This window comes from Barbus barbus (genome assembly GCF_936440315.1).
Source record: "Barbus barbus genome assembly, chromosome: 13".
Lineage (NCBI taxonomy): Eukaryota > Metazoa > Chordata > Actinopteri > Cypriniformes > Cyprinidae > Barbus > Barbus barbus.
In genome coordinates, this window is record NC_136741.1 from 10,746,213 (window position 1) to 10,767,937 (window position 21,725).

At 46.5% G+C, this 21,725-nt stretch overlaps 1 protein-coding gene across 1 annotated transcript in view; it reads left to right on the forward strand.

Annotated features, from left to right (window-relative positions):
* LOC306878692 (cytoglobin-2) overlaps window positions 1-21,311 on the forward strand; it is a gene marked incomplete at both ends in the record, with an annotated part of 65,006 nt that extends 43,695 nt beyond the window's left edge. The window contains 2 exons of the mRNA XM_079431179.1: window positions 3,474-3,705; window positions 21,147-21,311. Of these exons, the coding sequence (XP_079287305.1) occupies window positions 3,474-3,705; window positions 21,147-21,311 (397 nt within the window). The remainder of the gene's footprint in view (window positions 1-3,473; window positions 3,706-21,146) is intronic.
* Window positions 21,312-21,725: the final 414 nt, after the last annotated feature.

Consider the following 21,725-nt stretch of genomic DNA (forward strand, 5'->3'; position numbering starts at 1 on the left):
CATATTAATTATGAACATGTATACAGTAGTTCTTGGGGAGGCATAACAAAAATAGTAGTTACTGATTAGCTAATAGTGAACTACCACATTTGTAACAGGGCGAACGAGACATGAGACGTGCAGATCCATTTGCAAGCTTTATTCCAAGACGTGGTCAAAAACACAGGCAGGGTCAAAACATCAGCAAACAGGTATAACACAGGCAAGACAAAGAGTAATCCTAGGGCAAGTGTGGGTCTTTGATCGGCGAACAATATCCAGAGGGCTTGAGAAGAGGGGTAGTCCAATAACATGAGCAATAGTCCAAACGATGTACAAACAGTCCGAACGGCGAGACAAGGTTTAATCCAAGGCAACACAAAATGACTAGACTAACTAGAACAAGGCTCCGTAAGGCAGCTATCACTAGGAGAGTGATACACGCAGAACAATATAGGAGACTAAACAGAAAATAAACACGGAATGGCTTTGTAAAGTAGCTAACACTAGGAGAGTGCTAAATGCTAGACAATACTCGGCAGTGGGGGAGAGGAAGTCCAATGCTTATAAAGAGTGTCTGATAGGATTCAGCTGTGTAGGTGTAATCAGTGCACTCAGCTGTGTATGTGCAATCAGTGCAATGGATGATGGGAACTGTAGTCCGGAGTGACATGCAACAGTCTGTGTGGTGTGGGAGTCAATGTGATGGAAGAGCGACCTCTGATGGCGAGTGGACGGAAGGCGCCAACCAGGGCAGAGCAGATGGAGCAAAGGACACCCACAGCAAGCCAGACTGATTAGAAGGCCACCATGGCGGAGCAGAATTCCACCAGAGCTAGACAGCAGACCACCTCGGTGGAGCAGACGGAACAGAAGACCACCATGGCAGAGCAGACGGAGCAGAAGGAAAGACAAGACTACTAGGGGTCTAGTGGGCCAAAAAACAGATTCATAGATTGAAATGGGGCAAACACATGGTTCAACATCAGACACAATGCTTAAATCAGGACCGACAGATAGTTCAAATTCAGACTCAACAACAGCATTAAGACAGGCAGACAACTCAAGTTTAGATTCCTTGACGGAAACAGGCAGGACAGACAGTTCAAAACCAGATACATTAGATGAGACTAAACAGATGGGCAATTCAAAATCAGCCACCATGGCTGATTCAGCACAGGACGAGACTTCAGAGATGGCCTCCTCTGCTGGTTCAGAACAGAACAAAAGTTCATAACTGGCCTCTGTAGCTGCGACAGAATGGGACGAGGATTCACAGATGGCCTCCTTAGCCATGACAGGACAGGACGAGAGTTCAGGGACAGCCCTTCTGGCTGTGACAGGACAGGTGCCACCACCATACAAGGAGCTGAAGCGAGTACCGCTGCTTTGGGAGGTTCTACAGCGTGTGCTGCCACCTTTGGAGAAGCTGTAGCGGGTGCCATCACCTGGGGCAATTCTGTGGTGGTGTCCGCACCTCAAAATCAACATAAAGTGATCCCCATCATGGGAAGTGCTTCAGACAGGTTAATTAGTTCAGGAACAGGAGGCTTAAAGTGAGTGGGTTTGGGGATACCAGCTGTGCGTGCAGACACCAGCGGTGCATCCATTACACACGGGATACTAGACTGGGATAACAAAGAACTGACCTTGAAGATCTGGGTGCAACAGACAGGACGTGACATAACTCTGGAAGATAAGCTGTGACGTGACTGGACTCTGGAAGATCAACTGTAATTTGACTTGACTCACAAAGATCAATTGTGACGTGACTGGACTCACGAAGATCAACTGTGACGTGACTGGACTCACGAAGATCAATTGTGACGTGACTGGACTCACGACGATCAATTGTGACGTGACTGGACTCACGAAGATCAACTGTGACGTGACTGGACTCACAAAGATCAACTGTGACGTGACTGGACTCACGACGATCAATTGTGACGTGACTGGACTCACGAAGATCAACTGTGACGTGACTGGACTCACGACGATCAACTGTGACGTGACTGGACTCACGACGATCAACTGTGACGTGACTGGACTCACGACGATCAACTGTGACGTGACTGGACTCACGACGATCAACTGTGACGTGACTGGACTCACGACGATCAACTGTGACGTGACTGGACTCACGACGATCAACTGTGACGTGACTGGACTCATGACGACCAGCTGTGACTTGACTTGCCTCATGAAGATCAACTGTGACTTGACTGGACTCACGAAGATCAACTGAGACATGACGGTGTGTTGTTGTGGCTGCCATTTTATGAGTGCGCTCTGGTGCGTCCGCCATTTCAGTCACAGATGCGGTGTCGCGCTCCTCCTCCACGACAACCACAGTGAATTGAGAGCCAACACACAACAAAGCATAGTCCATAAACGGACAGAGTGATGAAAGCGGACCCTAAGCTTAGACATCAGCGGTTGATTAATGTCGTCGCAAAAAAACTCTCAGTAAACAGTCTGGCAAAGCAGAGTAATAGGCAACGGACAAATACTCTTGAATATAGTCATCGAGCGATCGCGTACCCTGCTAGAGGGCTAATAACAGTCTTGCAATGTTCATGCCTGGCCAATGTTCATCAGAAAAACTGCTGGATCCTTGTGTGGCCGAGTATTCTGTAACAGGGCGAACGAGACGTGAGACGTGCAGATCTATTTGCAAGCTTTATTCCAAGATGTGGTCAAAACACAGGCAGGGTCAAAACATCAGCAAACGGGTATAAGACAGGCAAGACAAAGAGTAATCCTAGGGCAAGCGTGGGTCTTTGATCGGCGAACAATATCCAGAGGGCTTGAGAAGAGTAGTCAAATAACATGAGCAATAGTCCAAACGAGGTACAAACCGAGTCCGAACGGCGAGACAATGGTTAATCCAAGATACACAGGCAGGCATCAGGAAACAGGAAACAAGGCGACACGAAATGACTAGACTAACTAGAACAAGGCTCCGTAAGGCAGCTTTCACTAGGAGAGTGATACACACACAGAACAATACAGGAGACTAAACAGAAAATACACGGAATGGCATGGTAAAGTAGCTAACACTAGGAGAGTGCTAAATGCTAGACAGTACTCGGCAGTGAAGGAGAGGAAGTCCAAGGCTTATAAAGAGTGTCTGATGGGATTCAGCTGTGTATGTGTAATCAGTGCATTCAGCTGTGCATGTGCAATCAGTGCAATGGATGACGGGAACTGTAGTCCGGAGTGACATGTAACAATATGTGTGGTGTGAGAGTCAGTTTGATGGAAGAGCCACCTCTGATGGCGAGTGGAGGGAAGACCACGAACCGGATTCGTGACAACATTCAACTAAGCACTATTACTGACTAATTCATTAATCAGTTTCTTGTTAGATACTTGTAGATACTAGAGTTGCTTATATTGTGTTACTCGTGTGTTCTTGTCTAGTTATTCATTAATGATCAAACAGTACTCTAAAGTGTTACCCTGTTTTCTTTGTTCTTCCCTGTGTTCCTCAGGTTCTTTGTGAACTTCCCCTCAGCAAAGCAGTACTTCAGTCAGTTCCAGGACATGGAAGATCCAGAAGAGATGGAGAAGAGCTCTCAGCTGAGGAAACATGCCCGCCGTATCATGAACGCAATTAACACCGTTGTGGAGAATCTTCATGACCCAGAGAAGGTTTCTTCTTTTCTGGGACTAGTGGGAAAAGCACATGCACTGAAATACAAAGTGGAGCCAATGTACTTCAAAGTAAGAAAGATTAAGATTAAGATAAGGATTTTGCACACTGATATAAAGTGTTATGACAGCAGTAGCCAAGTGATTAAAGATTTAGGATGCTAAAAAAAAAGTCAGAATTGTAGGTAATACTTCATTTCGATAGTCCACTTTAGACATTTTACTAACAGTAAGTAACTTTCTTTTTCATCTTGAAACCTCCAAATATAACAAATTGGCAATGAGGCAAACAACTTAAATGTGCTGCAAACGATGGCATAGTTTGCACCATTTCTTAGCTGCCCTGGTTGAACTCGTGAATTATATTCTAGTGATCAGTGTTAAAGGACAGGAAATGTTTGAAGCCAGGAAAAAAAGCTCTTCTGTTACATTTTGGTTAGTGAAATTCAGAGACCTGTTAAACTTACAATGGACACTGGCGCGTCTGTTTCATTTTTGCCTAAGAGCATACTTATTACTTTGCGAAAGCACACTTGCAGCTTCCAAGTACACTTACAGTGCATCTAGTCAATTACTTTTGAACTCAGATAAATGCGATCAGCTGTATGCAATGCAATGGTGGTAAAAGATGGATGCAAATGCCCTGTGAACTTTTATGTAGTGGACAAAAAACTCCATTAATGAGCATGAATCTCATTACAGCTCTTAAACTGTGTATTACAATTCTGAGATACAATTCTGCTTTAGTCTGCTACAATTCGTGCATCTTGCTCTTCACAAGCCAGAGGAGTCATTCTCAGTAGAATATGTTACAGGATTTATGCATAAAGTCAAAGTATCAAATTCGGTCATATCAGTGCGACAAAAAATAAGGATAAATCCTTTCTCAGTGAGAACAGCTGTATCTGCTGTGTTGAACAGATTACTCTGGAATCACAGCATGAATAAATTCTTCTCCACTGGTTTCACCATGGTGACACGGAAGAAGACAGATTGCATAAGAATGTGTATGGATTTCAGAGAAATCAATTTTACTGACTGCTTTACCCGGATCAATGGTTTTCTCCACAGTTGATCTTAAGAGCATGTATCATCAAGTGCCTTTGCATCCAGAAAGCTGTGGTCTAACAGCATGCATTACAAATGAAGGACTGTTCAGGTTTTACAGAGTCTCTCATGTTTTGGTTTCAGAACCGTTGGTTTTCCAAAAGATGATGGAGTGCATACTCAAGGGTGTACCAAATGTGCAGAACTACCTGTTTCAAGGGCCTGCTTTGAGCTTTCTGCCTTGAGATTGAAAAGGGTTTACCTTCTTTGGTAAAACCTCTAAATCCCATGCTGCCATTTTTGTGTGATGGACAATTTTAGCGTTTCAGGGTTCATGTTTGGTGGTGCCAATGACATTGTGCAGAACCATGGTCACTTTATAGCATCACAAAAATCATCAGAGCAAAAGAGGACCAAATGGCGGTTGCATTAGTTCAGGGATGACGAACCTAATCGGCAAAAAAAACTTATCACTAAAAAATGTTACACAACAGATGTGTAAACAACTGTGTCTCACAATAACTTATACACCTAATTACATTATACATAATAGTTTCCCTAATCAACCTACCTCCTTTTACATGACTCAGTGGGACACCTGGCAGTGTTGCATACCATGCAGTACTCCCTTTTACAACCTCTGCTGTTTGTCCACTTGCCTTCAACAAGGTTGAGAAATGTGTGAACTCTTTCTTTAACAGCTTTTGTTTGTTGACAAATGTGAAAACACTGCACTAGGTCAGGCAACATCTTTAACTTCCCTTGCAGATCCACATTTAGTCTACTCAGAAATGCAGCATGTCAACCAAAAAAGACAAATCTGAAATCCACTGGGTATCATGGAGCTCAGGATCGTGCTTTCACTGAGAAGAACAGATTCATTGAAAAAAATTAAGTACATAAAACAAGTACATTACCTCAAAAAGTACAAAAAGCCATTTCACAGTGCATTGAAGCAGATCAGATGGAAGATCTTCATCCAGTTCAGCAATAAGATTTTTTAACTGTCTGTGATTAAGAGCATGTGTGCATATAACATTTTCAATTGCCAGCACAGGTTTCATGGTGTGGTCTAAGTTCAGCTTTATGATACAGTGAAAGATCCAGAAGCTTATCAGCTTTACGTAGCCTTCCAAGGGCCTTTCTTAGGTCCCAACATACACATTTACATTTAGTCATTTGGCAGACGCTTTTATCCAAAGCGACTTACAATTGGGGAATACAAATAGCGATTTATCTTGAAGAGGCAGTCAGACAGAGGAAGTGCTCGTAACACCAAGTCTCAGTCATTGTTCAAATAAGTACAAACTAGTAGGTGGAGAGAAAGATAGAGGGAAAGTTTTTTTTTATTTTTTTTTTATAAGTTTAGGATGAAGTCAAGTACTGCCGAAAGAGATGAGTTTTCAGTTGTTGCTTGAAGGTTGCCAGAGATCCAGCGTTCCGGATAGGGGTGGGAAGATTATTCCACCAGCCAGGAATGGTGAACGAGAATGTTCTGGAGAGTGATTTTGAGCCTCTCTGTGATGGTACCACAAGGCGTCGCTCACTAGCAGATCTCAAACTTCTGGAGGGGATGTAGGTTCGTAATAGTGAGTGGAAGTAGGAGGGTGCAGAGCCTGTGGTAGATCTGTACGCAAGCATCAGTGACTTGAACTGGATGCGAGCTGCCACTGGTAGCCAGTGCAAGGAGATGAAGAGAGGTGTAACATGCGCTCTTTTGGGCTCGTTGAAGATCAGTCGTGCCGCTGCATTCTGAATCATTTGTAGAGGTTTGATTGCGTTTGATGGCAGACCAGCCATAAGAGCATTGCAGTAGTCCAGTCTAGAAACAACCAGGGCCTGGACAAGAAGTTGTGCAGCATGCTCTGTCAGAAAGGGCCTGATCTTTCTGATGTTGTGTAGTGCAAACCTGCAGGAACGAGCAGTCTTTGCAATGTGCTCTTTGAAGGTCAGCTGGTCATCAAAGATTACACCAAGATTTCTGACCGAAGTTGATGGGGTAATCATTGATGAGCCGAACTGAATCGTGAAGTCATGCCGTAGAGTCGGAGTGGCAGGGAAGACCAGAAGTTCCGTCTTTGCCAGGTTGAGCTGTAGGTGATGTTCTTTCATCCATGCCGAGATGTCCGCCAGGCAGCCTGAGATCCGTGCAGCTACCGTTGGGTCATCTGGTTGAAAAGCGAGATAGAGCTGCGTGTCATCGGCATAGCAGTGATAGGAGAAGCCATGTGCATGTATGATGGGACCCAGCGATGTAGTGTACGTGGAGAAGAGGAGGGGTCCAAGAACCGATCCCTGAGGAACTCCAGTGATCAGTTGATGTGGTTTGGATACCTCCCCTCCCCAGGTCACCCTGAAGGATCTACCGGTGAGATAGGATTCAAACCAGCGAAGTGGAATTCCAGTGATGCCCAGTGAAGAGAGTGTAGACAGGAGAATCTGATGATTGACAGTGTCAAAAGCAGCAGAGAGATCCAGCAGAATGAGGACTGACGATTTGGAATCAGCCTTTGCAGTTCGCAGGGCTTCGGTGACTGAGAGTAGCGCAGTCTCTGTTGAATGGCCACTCCTGAAACCTGACTGTTTAGCATCCAGCTTGTTGTACTGTGAGAGAAACCGCGAGAGCTGGTTGAAGACAGCTCGTTCGAGTGTTTTCCCTACGAATGGAAGGAGAGAGACAGGTCTGTAGTTATCTAAAAGAGAAGCATTTAATGTAGGTTTTTTGATCAGTGGGGTTACCCGAGCCTGCTTGAATGCTGTGGGGAAGATGCTTGTGAGGAGAGATGTGTTGATAATGTGTGTGAGTGCCGGTAAGAGTGTGGGAGAGATTGTTTGGAGAAGATGTGAGGGGATCGGGTCGAGAGGACATGTTGTAGGATGGCTGGAGAGGAGAAGTTTGGATACTTCTGCCTCGGTGAGGGGACAGAAGGAGAAGATGGGAGCTGGAGCGGTGGATGTGGTTGATCGGAGGTCCTGCGGAGTTGAGAACTGGTTGCTGATTGTTCTAGTTTTGTCTGTGAAAAAAGAGGCAAAGTCATCAGCGGTTATCAAAGTGGTGGGAGGTGGAGGAGGGGGACAGAGGAGAGAATTAAATGTTCTTAAGAGATTACGCATGTCTGGAGCGCTGGTGATCTTGTTGTGGAAATGTGAGGATTTGGCAGTGTGGACTTCAGTAGAGAAAGATGAAAGCAAAGACTGATACCTACTCAGGTCCGACGGATTGTTTGATTTGCGCCATTTTCTCTCTGCCGCTCTGAGTTTGGTCCGATTCTCACGAAGAACATCGGATAACCAGGGGTTAGAAGGAGCAGCCCGTGCTGGCCTAGAGGAGAGAGGACAGATGTCGTCTAGACAAGAGGTTAAGGTAGAGCATAAAGTGTCAGTGGCTGCATTTACATCCAGAGAAGAGAAATGGGTAGGCGAGGGAAGAGAGGAGGATACTACAGAGGAAAGAAGGGAGGGGGAAAGGGAGCGTAGGTTGCGTCTGAAAGTAACCGGTAAGGGAGATGGTGGCACCTGAGTTGCAAAATGTAACGTAAATGTAATGAAGAAATGGTCAGATATATGGAGTGGTTGTACCAGAATGTTATCTGTAGAACAATTGCGTGTATAAATTAAGTCGAGTTGGTTACCAGATTTGTGCGTGCTAGTAGTGGTGAGCCGTTTGAGATCAAATGAAGCTAGGAGTGACTGGAAGTCTGTAGCATAAGGCCTGTCTAGGTGAATGTTGAAATCGCCGAAGACTAAGAGTGGAGTGCCATCCTCCATGAAAGACGACAGCAGTCCGTCCAGCTCGTCTAGGAAGGTTGGTGGTATTTGGCCCGGCGGACGATAGATTACCACAATCTGGAGTCTTATAGGAGCTGTCACAGTAACAGCATGCGATTCAAATGAGTTGAGATTGCCTAGGGGAGAGTGGGTAGAGTATTTCCAATTGTTAGAAATGAGCAAGCCAGTGCCCCCACCCCGGCCAACTTGCCTAGGGGTGTGAGAGAAAGAGAAATTGTGAGAGAGAGCAGCTGGGGTTGCCGTGTCTTCTGGACGGATCCAGGTCTCAGTCAAGCCCAGGATGCTGAGTGTGGAATGTAAGGAAAATGCAGAAATGAAGTCGGCTTTGTTGACAGCTGACTGGCAATTCCAAAGACCTACAGAGAAAGAAAGAGGTGCAGTGGAAGATGTAGAGATAGTGCGCAGGTTAGCAGGGTTACGTGACCTTCTGCATGTATTTTTAGAGCGAGGTAGAGAGAGAACCGGAATGGTTTGGAAACACATAGGAGGATAGGAAAGCGTGAGGGAAGATATAAAGGATACTTAAGTGTGTGCTCGGTGTCGTTGCTCGGTCAAAGTCGCGCAGGAAAAAGTCGTCTGTCTTTACACTCGTTGGTCTTCACACGAGGAGGCTGAATGCTTGCTCTGACATCAACTAAATACAGTCTAAGAAACTAGAGTGAAAACAGCTGTTGCCGGCTTCTGATCAGCCCAGCCAATGAGGTTAAAGGACTGCTAAATAGCTCAAGACGAAACTAACACTTTGCACAAACACAAAGGCTCGTTCTCACCTGAGGCGCAAATTATTCTAATTTCCAGTAAGTGCAATTAACAGAAAAAACAGCGAAAAGGCAGAGTAGAAATAGGTAGGAAACGAACTATTCCTTCCTAGTAGCAAGTAAATTTAAACAACAGAACTGCAACCAAGTTATTCAAAACACTTACGCAGCTGTAGTCCGTCTCTTCTGGTGACAAATCGGCTTTCCCCGATTGGCTGGAACATGGCTGGAGCTCCGTCCGTGGCTATTGCTATGGTTAGTTTTGATAACTGCAGATTTGCTTTCTCAATAACAGTCATCAGTGCCTCTTTCGTGGCCTAATGGTTAGAGAGTCGGACTTGTAATCCGAAGGTTGCCCTTGAGCAAGGCACCGAACCCCCAACTGCTCCCCGGGCGCTGCAGCATAAATGGCTGCCCACTGCTCCGGGTGTATGTTCACGGTGTGTGTGTGTTCACTGCTGTGTGTGTGCACGTTGGATGGGTTAAATGCAGAGCACGAATTCCGAGTATGGGTCACCATACTTGGCTGAATGTCACTTCACTTTCAGATCGTTGCCATGGATTCTGTCTTTCAGCGGCACAATGTCAAGCAGCTCTTCGTTGATTGTGCAGTCTTCTGACATAAACTGTCCAAATATTGCCAACTGTGGCTTATCTTGAACATCACAAAACTCATCCAACACAATGCTGAAATTCAGAATTTTGGCACTCCTGAAGATCTGAATATTAATTTGTTTCTGCTAAGTTGGTTGTTAATGTCCAATATTCTCAGTTCAACATTGTGTTGTGAACGTTAAAGATCACTTACTGAACTTTTACATTTTTAATTTTTGGGACAAATAATAGCAACAACATCAACAAGGCACTTTTTTTAAACAAATTCCCTATTGAGGTTTTATTTTTTTAATTTACTTTTTTCATATGCTAGCTAATACCACTGTCTCTGAATGCTTGCTAAATGTATGAAAAAACTGAGTTTGCTTCTCTGACTGATGTTTCAGAGTGTTTACCTTGTGCTTGCAAAGTTCACTGCCTTTGGGAAATTCTCAGGCCATGGTAGAATGGAAATTGCACTCAAGATTAACATGTGACAACATTTGCTTGGCATGTCAAGCAGAAGTATTTTCCATTTTTTAACAAAAAATATAAATCTTCCCATTCTGATGGGAAAAATGTTCTGTGCTCATCTTAATATTTGCACTTAGCAACTTGTGTGTATATATACCTTAGTGTTTGCCCATGTTTGTCTAGTTTTGTCATTTGATGGCTGTTTTGTTTTGTTCATGGTTTCTCTTGTTTTGGTTCTTGTTAATTCCATTATTAAAACTCAACTGCATTTGGATCCTGTCGTGTTCATCTGTGAGTTTTACCAAGCATAACAGAAGAATAGACCATAATCCAGTAAAGAGAATCTTGTTCCTCTGGCAGGGGAGTAAGACTAATGAGAACAACACAGAACGGTTCTGTACCCTTGATAAGTCCTTCATTTGGAAGTATATTATTTTAGTCCTCAGCTGTCAGGGCCACTATGCAAGAATCTACAAGGACTGTCTCGATGCATATGGCAGGAATCTGGGTGACAGACCCCCCAGTGCTATCAGTCAGTGCCACAAGGAAGACGTTGCCCATGACCTCAGTACACTCAAGCTCAGCGGTTCCAGCACATCCCAGTCTGGTGGTCCCAAGTCAGGTGGTCTTGGAGGTCCTTCCTTCATCTGCAGTGCTCTCAGTAATGGCCTCCACCATCCTGTGTGCTTAAGCTGCACACTGCTCATCTGCTCCAGATTCTCCTGAGGTGCAGTGTCTGATCCAGATCCTCCATCCACTCCAGGTCCTCCCAAACACTCTGCCTGTCCTGTCACATCCGTGAAATCGGTCCCTCTCCCGTGGTGGTTTCCAGCTGTGCCTGTTGCATCGCGGTGGACTTCAACTCTATGTTCCACCATCTTCAGTCCTGTCTGCTCTGCTGTGGTGGTCTTCTCCACTGTGGGGATCTTTCGCCCCATCTGCTTCACTGTGGTAGTCTCTAGCTCTGCCAGACCTTTTTCTGAAGATTTTTCTGAAATTTGTTTTAATCTAACATGAATGCCTGGTAAAAGAGAACGGACTGCAACTTACCTCCTCACTCTTTGCTGCCTTTCTGGATGAATTAAATATAATGCACACCAGAACTTCAGTGTATCATCCTGCAGCCAAAGGGGCTGTGGAAAGATTAATTTAGGTTCTTAAGTACTGTGTATAAATGGTCGTTCTACAAAAGTAACCATGGAAACAGTCAGTTTTGGATTTTTGCAAACCTTCCATTCTACTACCATTTTAATGTTATATGGTCTCATGGATAATGAGAACCAAAACATACAGTGTTCACAACTCCTTCCAGTAATACTCTGGATTATGAAGTCAGTCAGTGAGTGACAATTCATCAGATCAAACCAACACATGTTCAAAAAGGAAGCACAAAGTTCACACAGCCTAAGGAGATAAGCAGCTGAGCTCATAGGATCTGACAACAGCGTTGAGCAGTGTCATAGGGAACCGAGGTTACGTCAGTAACAGAGTACGTTCCCTTTCAATACTACACTCGTACTTATGGGGAACCAATACAATCACGCCATGCCATGAAAGGGGAATGACTGGCATGAACTGGCCTTGAGCAATTAAGGTTCAGAAGGACCAAGTATAAGCAGGGTGAGCTCTGCAGGAGGCAAGAGGGCTGAACTCACCGTGCCCCTTTAAGCAGACAGGATCCGAGCCTGTAAGGCCGGAACGTCCAAGATATAGAACCTGGCGAATGTGGATGGCGAGGCCCAGCCGGCCACCACAAAAATGTCTACCATGGACACACCGCTAGACCACGCCCAAGACGAGGCCATGCCCCGAGTGGAATGGGCTCTAACTCCTATGGGGCTTTGCAGGCCCAGGGTGGAGTATGCTAGCGCAATAGCATCAACTAACCATCGAGAAATTCTCTGCTTTGTGACCGGGGACCCTTTGGTGCAACTGCCAAAGCATACAAAGTGTTGTTCCAATTGCCTAAACGGGGCGAAACGCTTGATGTAAATTCTCAGTGCCCTGACAGGGCAGAGAAGCTTTAACTCCTGGTCTTCCGCTGAAGGAGGAAGCACAGAGAGAGTGATAACCGGTGCTGTAAATGGGGTGTAGAGCACTTTAGGAACGTATCCATGCCTTGGCTTTAGGATGACCTTAAGCCCGACTCACACTGTGCGATTTTGGCCACGATTTGTTCGTCTGAGACAAATTTTGAAAATCCTAAAATCCTAAAAGATTCCTATAATCCTAGGCTAAAATCGGTTGTCTAGATCGCTGGTTTGACATGTTCACCGACAGCCGATTAATGGCCGTTGCGATCATTTTTTTCCCTCCGATTAAATTCTGGCAGTGTCAGAAGATTTCAGACACTTTCCTCAAGTTTCCTGCAGTGTGCCATCTCCTACGACGACCGTCAAACCAAGAACCAATAGGAGCACTGAACTTGATGACGCAATTAGCGCGACAACTTCAAACCATTCATTATTTGTAAAAACAATACATGTACAAGGTAAAGTTTACTTAAAGTTGATTTATTAAGGGGCAGGATGTTTAAACTCGAATAACAATATTACCTCAAGTTCGCTCTGTAGAACTGGAAGTCCATAAAGTCCTCTTTTGCCCAGCCATGACTTGCTCCACACACATCGTCTTTTTTTTTTTTTTAACATCAAGGCATGTAATTAATAAAACTAACGCTACACGTTGCTGTTGTTTGCTAGCTACCATTATAGCGAGAGAACGCGGGTCACGTATTGATGACGTAAAACTCCGGACAAGTCTTCTTGAGTACGTCCGTTTTTATCGCGTCTTGACTGTCGTACAGTGTGACATTAAGACAACTGAGATCCTACAGTCTGACATGGGGATCATGTTCGTACAATGTGACAAGCAACAATCGCAAAAGACTATTAAAAATCGCACAGTGTGAGCCCGGCTTTAGAGTCGTTAGGCCCAAATTCAAGGCAGGCAGGGCTCACTGGGTTATTATGCAGCCCTTATCCAACAGCTCTTGTAGGAAGGACAATATCACAGATATCTCACAGGAAGTTGAGTCTTCGCAGTGAGTTGTGCACCAGGCGGAGAGTGTCAGCTTGGGCCGGGTCCTTGGCACTTCATAAATGGATAGCGTCTGTCCGAGCGAGAGCGCTGTCGAGGTTCAGGCTTTTGAGTAGGCTGAGCATGCGATGACGTGGGTTTTGCTGGCTGCTGCGTTGGTGCAGGTTTGGGGTGACTGGTGGCATTTGCAGAGTTGGAGCGCTAAGGCAAGAAGTCTGGGACGAATTCTACACAGCTCTGCAGGTCAAAACAGCCGGAGACCGGAGAGTCGAGAAACAGGACCTTGTCAGCCTCCTTGATCTCAGCGAAGTTTAGCCACAGGTGGCGCTCCAGCACCACTAAGATGGCCATTGACTTCCCAATATTCTGTGCTGTCACCTTTGTAGCTCAAAGGGCCAGGTCTGTTGCACTGCGCAGCTCTCTGAAAGCTTCGGGTCCGGACTCATCCATTGCTTGGAGGAGATTGGCCTAAAAGACCTGGAGCACTGCCATGGAGTGCAGATCTGAGACCGCCTACTCGGCAGAGGAGTAAGCTCATCCAGCATGGGCAGATGTTGTCCTGCGTGGTTTGGAGGGGTGAGCGACCTTCACTTTCCATCCAATGGCAGTGGGCGGGCAGAGGTGCGCGGCCACTGACTAATCCAGAGGAGGCAGATTTTCATAGCCCTTTTCTTCAGCGGCGTTGACTGAGGCGAGTGCATCTGGACATGTGAAGGGCCTGACGAGGGGCCTGGCGGCGCCCCAGCAGACACTATTCGTTCAGACGGCTACGAGTGGGTTCCTTCGGCATGGACCACTCCAATCCCAGCTCCTCCACCGCTCTAGAGAGGATGCAAAAAATCTCGGCGTCCATCCCTGTTTTGGTGTTGCTAGGATCCGTAGACGGCAAAGGGGCAAAGTCGATAGAAGGGCCCAATATAGACCCTTCAGGGCCGAAGCCACAATTACGTCACAGCGCTAGATGGACGCAAAACAAAGCGAAAACTGGAGGCAGCCAATTCCAAACCAGTGCAGATTCGGCTACACAAGGATCTTAAAATATCATCTTGTTGTGATGTTGGGTGCCCGAATCGATGTTGTAGAGGCTCCGGTTTAAAATTTTAAGGCATACCTGAAGCCACTGCCAGAAAAAAATAACAGCTGTGAAACAATATAAAATGCTCAAAAATGCTCGCATTTGCAGCGCACACTTCTTATCAGAAAAGGTTAAATAAAGTATTGTCTTTTGTTGTTATGGGCGCGTCTAAAGATTTCTTATGCATCTCACTATGTCGTGCATGAAATAATGTCTGTGTGCATGTGTGTGAAACAACAAACTGACGATTTATATGCTTAATCATATGTAATTGTATATACATTGTTGTGAGTAATTGTGGCTGGAATAATAATGTAGTTGTAAAAATAGTTGCCGGCTGAAATTGAAATATACATCTTCATGACTAGATAGACACGGTGAGTTTGTCTTAAATATACATGTTACTCATGTTACTGTGAGTCACTCAACCGGAGGGAATCCTCTCAGACCGTCCATCTTTTGAGTAAAAGCATGTGCGGGTCGGCCAATCTGGTTTTGTCCGTTAAAGTTAACCTTTTCAAATACCAATCGCAGTCCCAGACAGTGAGTGACCTTAAATAAGCAGGCAAAATCGGAATTTCTCCAGTTATTGTTTAAAAAACAAGCAAACAAGATTCATAGCTAGCGTTAGTGAAGCTGTCAGAGGAATCTTTCTGCCTCCACCTAAGCTCCGGCCACAGAAAAACGTCACAATGTTTACTAAAAGAAAAAGGGTCTATATCCTCCGCGACTGACGCTGCTAGAGACATGCTGTCATCTAGCAGCTCGTCCTCGATCGCACCAAATAAAACCATGTCGCTCGCATCAGTCGAGAGACTCTGGTCCGGGCATTCAAAGAGGACGGAAGAGTCATCTCTGCATGGCGAGAGAGAAGCATTCGGGGTCCCTCTGCCCCGCTGTTTTTTTTTCACAGGTCCCTGGGAGGAAGAAAATGGGAGGGCGTGAGGGGCTGAGTCGCTCTCTGAAAAGAATGTTTCATGTTCTGGGTTCATGTTCACCCAGTGTGAACATTCCATCTCAGTCAGAGCGGCTTCTACGTGGGGTTTACCTGGATAGTAAACGCACTGTAGCAACGTTTAAGCTCAAAAGGGAATTGTATATAAATAATTACAATTAATTATTATTAATTACAATTATTTATATCGGCTGACAGTAATAACTGCAGCAGAATTAAATTGCCATTAACTGATCGGTCCATCCAGCGAACATTCAGTGCAAGTTCATATCAACTCTAAGAAAGGATATTTCCTTGGCCACAGGAAATACTTTCCTATTAATTTATTAGAGCATGTAGCGAGGGTCAAAATTGTAAAGAGACATTTAATTTGCAAGGCAGAACCAGAAACTCATGTAATTTGTGCACACAACTTTTATTAACTAAACACTAACGCAAACTAGTCTAACAAACAAACAAACAATCACTCATACATGGGGAAAGGGCAAATGAGAATTGATGGATGAAACCATCAGGAAAACCAGAGAATGCAGTTATGGAAAGAGTCATTTAACCACTTGAGTAAAACCATCAACGGGGTCTAGAACTTACACTAAACCTCTGTTTCGTTTAGTTAAATGTACGTTACTTGCATTGCCTTTTGGTCGTTGAACGAGTGTCCGTATGCAGTCTTGGATGAAAGTTCTGGTGGTTTGAAGGATTGGTGGTGTTGGAGTTCTTCAAGTTCTTCCGGGTTTGAAGGGTGATGAACTCCAAAATATGTTATTCTGGCTCGGTGGTAGTAGGGAGTTTCTTCCCAGGTAGAAAGGGAGAAGAGCTAAGAAAAAGATCTGCTGAGATCCGAGGATCCTTGGTTGAATGGAAAGTCAAGGCCTGGCACAAAAACTTAGAGGGTCCAGAAGAGTTCTGTTCTGCCTTTTTAGGTGTTAAGATGCATTTTGGGGGAAGGGTCCACAGACCCTCATAGTTGGCCTTTTGGTTAGGTGAGGGGGCATAAGAGATTATTTGTTAAATATAACAAATAGTTGTGTGTCTGATTGGTCCAAATGTTACAGCACTCTGAGTGGCCATTGTCAACGTGCAGTGTGGTACTGCACGAGCTGCAACAACGGCACTGCATTTGCAACAATGCCGCTGCTCTTTTAGAGAGAACTTTGCTATTTTAGCTCATCAGATGGTGGCAGGGGCCGAGCTGGTATCTGCACCGGATGCTGAAGGCCGCTTGAAGAGCGGGCGGGAACAGCAGGAAGGCGCAGTCGAGTCAGCTTCTGTCCGCTACGTGGCGTGTCAACGGCGAGCGGCTTCAAGTCCTGTGTATCAGAGAAGATTGTTTTCGCTGAAGGAGAATTGATCTGAGATCCTATGGCACAATAACCGCATATATAGCCAGATAGCTCCACCAATTCTGGCGGGCTTCCTCGCCATAGGCTCGTACAGCACCATTGCTGAGCCATTAGTTTGTTTTTAATTCACTGCATGAATCAATGGCCGTGCAGTTTCACTGCGTGACTGTAAAGGCTTCAGTCATCGGAGAAAAAGGAGTTTTCCCCATAAGCATCTAGCAACGCAGTATGAATGTAGTATCGAAAAAGAACAAGTGGGTACATGTTGCCAGATGTACCCACAACAAATGTGGCTTTGCTCTTGCTTGTCCTTGGTTCCAGAGGTCATAAACAGTTCATGCTAATGTAATTTTTAGTGATCTCTGACGGGCGAAGATGGACACCATCAGTGCCAACGTGAATAACAATATTTCAGTCAGGACCACTCTGTTCGATGTCAGAATATTGTAGAGGTCCTGGACTTGTTTGGCGGCAGGCTTCGCTCTGAAGGGTTCAGTTCTGAGCTATCCACAGGCAAACCTCACTGAGGTTTGAATCCCCCCTGAAGCCTAAGCAATTGCCAGATACAGTAATATACACAAAGTAGAGTAACACCGTACTGTGGATAATATTGAACTATTAAGCAACATGAGCAGGATAGGTGATATATCTCCGTTGGCGAGCAGTTAAATGATCATGGATCTGCATCGGGAGGAGTTGGGGATGGAGGAGTGTAAGAGACAGTAAGTCTGTGCGACAGAACTCAAGGCTGACTAAGCGTAGGCTTCTTGGCCGAGAACCCCCTTAGACTTAAGAACGGTCCGCAGATCCGGCTTAGCCTTAGAGGTCCCCGACCCAGAGCGTTAGCCACCACGGCCCCACCTCGGTGGGGTGCGAGTAGCCACGCTCTGTTTTGCACCTCTCTAAAGAGGGGCTGGCACGCGGCGAGGGCTGCTCCCGCCCAGCAGCCCCCTGAGCTAGAGACAGGTGAGGGAGAAACCGCTGAAACGCTGCTGCTTGTCTACGAGCCTCCTGGTACCTGTTGACGACGTAATTGACGGCGTTGCCGAACAGGCCAGAAGGCGCAAGCGGGACTGCCAACCCTGCCAACCCTGCCAGAGTTCCAGGGCGCAGCTGGCTCCAGCGAGCAATATTCTCAGTTCGTCCGCCCCAAGTGTAGCGGAGCTGAGAAGCTCGCCACCCCTGCGGGGGTCCCGAGAGCTTCCCATCAGAGGTCTCGAGACTGGCCTCTGATGTACCCAGAGCTGCTGGCACGGTGCCCTGAAGCGGAAGACCGGCAGGAGACGGCCGAACCAGGAGAGACTGGTTCCCTTAGTAGACCATTTAGGCAGCGTGGAAACTACTGCCAAATGGATCTCATTGGGTCCTGCGTACTGTAGAGAAAGGCCTTTTCTATTCAGTTCGGCGCTCCGCCACCGCCTTTCAACGGGGTGATTCCCACGTGCGTGGGCCCCCAGCAGGCTCTGATCATGGAACAGGAAGTAGACACTCTCTTGGGGAAGGAGGCCATCGAGGTGGTCCCTCCTCACGGAAGAGAGTCCGGGTTCTACAGCCGGTACTTCATTGTTCCAAGGAAGGATGGTAGATCTGCGTCAGTTGAACCGCTCAGTCATGTGACTGAAGTTCAGGGTGCTTACACTCATCAGTCGTGTCTCAGACCAAGTCCGAGGACTGGTTTGTCATGATGGATCTAAGGACGCATATTTCACGTCTCCATCCTTCCCTCTCACGGGAAGTCCCTCAGGTTTGCTTTTAGGGGCAAAGCTTACCGATATCGGGTTCTTCCCGTTGGCCCTGCACTCGTACCCTGCATTTTACATCAACGATTGGTTAATTCTAGCTCGATCAGAGCAGGTGGCGACTCGGCATCGAGATGTCGTTCTCTCGCACATGAAGGGGTTGAGACTGAACGCCAAGAAAGTGTGATTTCTCCAGTATAGAGAACCACTTATCTAGGCGTGGTGTGGGATTCGACCGCGATGCAGGCACGTGTGTCTCCTGCTCGGAGCGAGTCGATCCTCACCTCAGTCAAGAGAGTGAAAGAGGGCCAGTCACTCACTGTCAGGCAGTTTCAGAAACTGCTGGGGCTCATGGCAGCTCAAGACCAAGGGGTTCTCCCCGAGGGGAAACCCGCTTCACATGATCAAGGTCACGTAATGCTAGCGACGGACGCATCCCTCACCGGTTGGGGAGCGGTCATGAGTGGCCACCCTGCCCGCGGTCTGTGGAGCGGTCGCCATCTAACGTGGCATATCAATTGTTTGGAAATGTTGGCCGTGTTTCGTGCACTCAAGCACTTTCTCCCGGACCTAAGAGATCACCATGTGTTGGTGTGCACCGACAGCACAGCGGTGGTCTCTTACATCAACCACCAGGGAGGTCTGCGTTCGCGCCCCATGTACAAGCTGGCGCACCAGATCCTTGTGTGGTTCCAGGGCAAACTTCGCTCGCTCAGAGCCATCGATATCCCTGGGTATCTCAATGTGGGAGCAGACATCCTGTCGAGGCAGGGGCTGAGGCCCGGGGAATGGATGCTTCACCCCGAGGTGGTGAAGCAGATATGGAGGTTTTTGGCTGTGCGACTCGAGAGTCAGCGCTATGCCCCTCTAGTTCCTCCAGTTCCTTTGGACTGGACGCTTGGTACAGACCTGGCCGAGGCTTCGTCTGTACGGTTTTTCCCCGATCGCTTTGCTCCCGGGAGTTCTGGATGGCAACAGGGATCTGGTGAACAGGTTGGAGACGGGTTCGCCCTATCTCCTCCTGCATTCCCCAGATCTAGCGCTCTCGCTCGTGGAAGCCCGCGTGTGCGGTTCTTCCCCCTCTGAGTGAGTGCTCGCTGTTGCAGCGCACGTTGCCGAGGCGACGCGCGCATTACGTGTGGAAGTTCTGGCCTCTGAGGGGGCGCAGCTCATAGCTTCCGGTCTCTCAACCGAGGTTGCTGAGACCATCTTCCAATCCAGAGCTCCCTCTACGAGGAAACTGTATGCCCTGAAGTGAAAATATTTCACTTCTTGGTGCGGAGCCGCCACCTTAACCCAGTTAACTGCCCGTTTGGTACAGTGCTGCAGGTCCTGCAGGCCCGTTTCTCCGCAGGGGTAACTCACTCCACCTTGAAGGTTACGTGGCGGCTTTATTGGCCTACCATGCCCTTCTCGGTGGCCTTACAGTGGGTCGACACCCCCTGGTTACATGTTTCCTCCACGGTGCGCTGAGGCTGAGGCCTCCTGTACGACGTGTCCCTACGGGGACCTGGCTGTGGTCTCTTAAGAGAGTGGGGATTTGTAGGCCCTTCATGGCCCCTTCTTATCTCGTCTTTGCCCCTGGTCTGGCCAAAGCGTTTTTCTACCCTGGAGCGGGTTATTTCCTGGATCCTCTCTTCTATACCACGACCTGTCGTGCTGCAGGCCCTCAGTCCTCCTCCCTTTCAGGTGGATTGTGGATACTATTTCCTTGGCCTATGAATTCGATGCAGGATATCTGCAATGCTGCTGGTTGGTCCACGCCCCTCACCTTTGTTCGGTTCTATCACCTTGATCTTACGGCCACTCCCGGCTCTCCTTTCTCGCCCTCGCTGTGCTCCCAGTGATACACACAGGGCAGGTATTTTGGAAGTCTGGAGGCGTGGGCATCTCGTTCCCCTAGCGCTTCGACGCAGCTCGAGTTCCTGGAAGGCAACGTCTCGGTTACGTATGTAACCCCGGTTCCCTGAAGGGAACGAGACGCTGCGTCTCGAAGCCATACTTCCTGTATCCCTGCAGGCGGTTGCTTCATTCCTGGAAGCAAACGCCGGCTCCACCGCACGTGCTTATATGCTTTCCGGTCAGTGACGTCACCCGCCTATGACGTCTCGCCCTTCCATTGGACACGTTACACTTTGATTCAGAGCGCGGTCACGCTGTGGGCGTTCCCCTAGCGCTTCGACGCAGCGTCTCGTTCCCTTCAGGGAACCGGGTTACATACGTAACCGAGACGTTTACATTTAGCATTAGCCAGCACTTTTAAATTTGCCAAGATGCCAGGTGCTCAGGATTCTTGTAAACATTGGACTATAGTGGCTGGTGGGGGTGCCCTGCTGTGGGGGCTCTGCAACCGGAACCAAACAATGTACGTTGTTCCAAACTAAACTGTGCAAACCACTATGGTTGAATAGCCATGAAAGGTAATAAAAGAGTTCACATAATGGTTACAAATTATATATACGTAGAAAAAGAATGGACTGCATGAGTTTGTATGCGTTATGAGTTATTAATAAATGTAATTCATTCACCTGCTTTGGTCCGGCATTCATTCTCAAATCCTGCAAATATAACACCTTGTTAACCAGAAGAAAGTTACTGATCCCTTTCTAAAGCCAGCTAATGAATTATTTGTGCTGTCTTTGTTAACTGTTTAAAAAAAAAAAAAAATCCTTTGACAGAAGATATTTTTTCTTTTAACAGATCTTAAGTGGGGTTATTCTGGAGATACTTGCAGAGGATTTTGGAGAGTGCTTTACACCAGAAGTGCAGACATCCTGGACCAAACTGATGGCAGCATTGTACTGGTATATCACAGGGGCCTATACTGAGGTGGGGTGGCTCAAACTCTCCAGCTCAGCGGTCTGAGATTAGGCATTCATTTCCACTGCACATGAACACTGGTTGTAACCCATCAGCTTGGCTAGCCAAAGGACTGACTTAAGAGGAAAAAAGATAAATAGAATAGAATTAGAAAGTTGTTTTCCATCATATGCATCATTCTCTTTCACCTTGTTTTATACATTTTTAGCATACAGCTGTGGTCAAAAATTTACATAAACTTTGCAGAATATGTAAAATGTTAATTATGTTACCAAAATAAGAGGGATCATACAAAATGAATGTTTTTGTTTAGTACTGACCTATATAAGATATTTCACATAAAATACATTTATACATAGTCCACAAGAGAAAATAATAGTTGAATTTATAAAAATGATCCCGTTTAAAAGTTTACATATGCTTGATTCTTTATACCATGCTGTTACTTGTTACCTGATC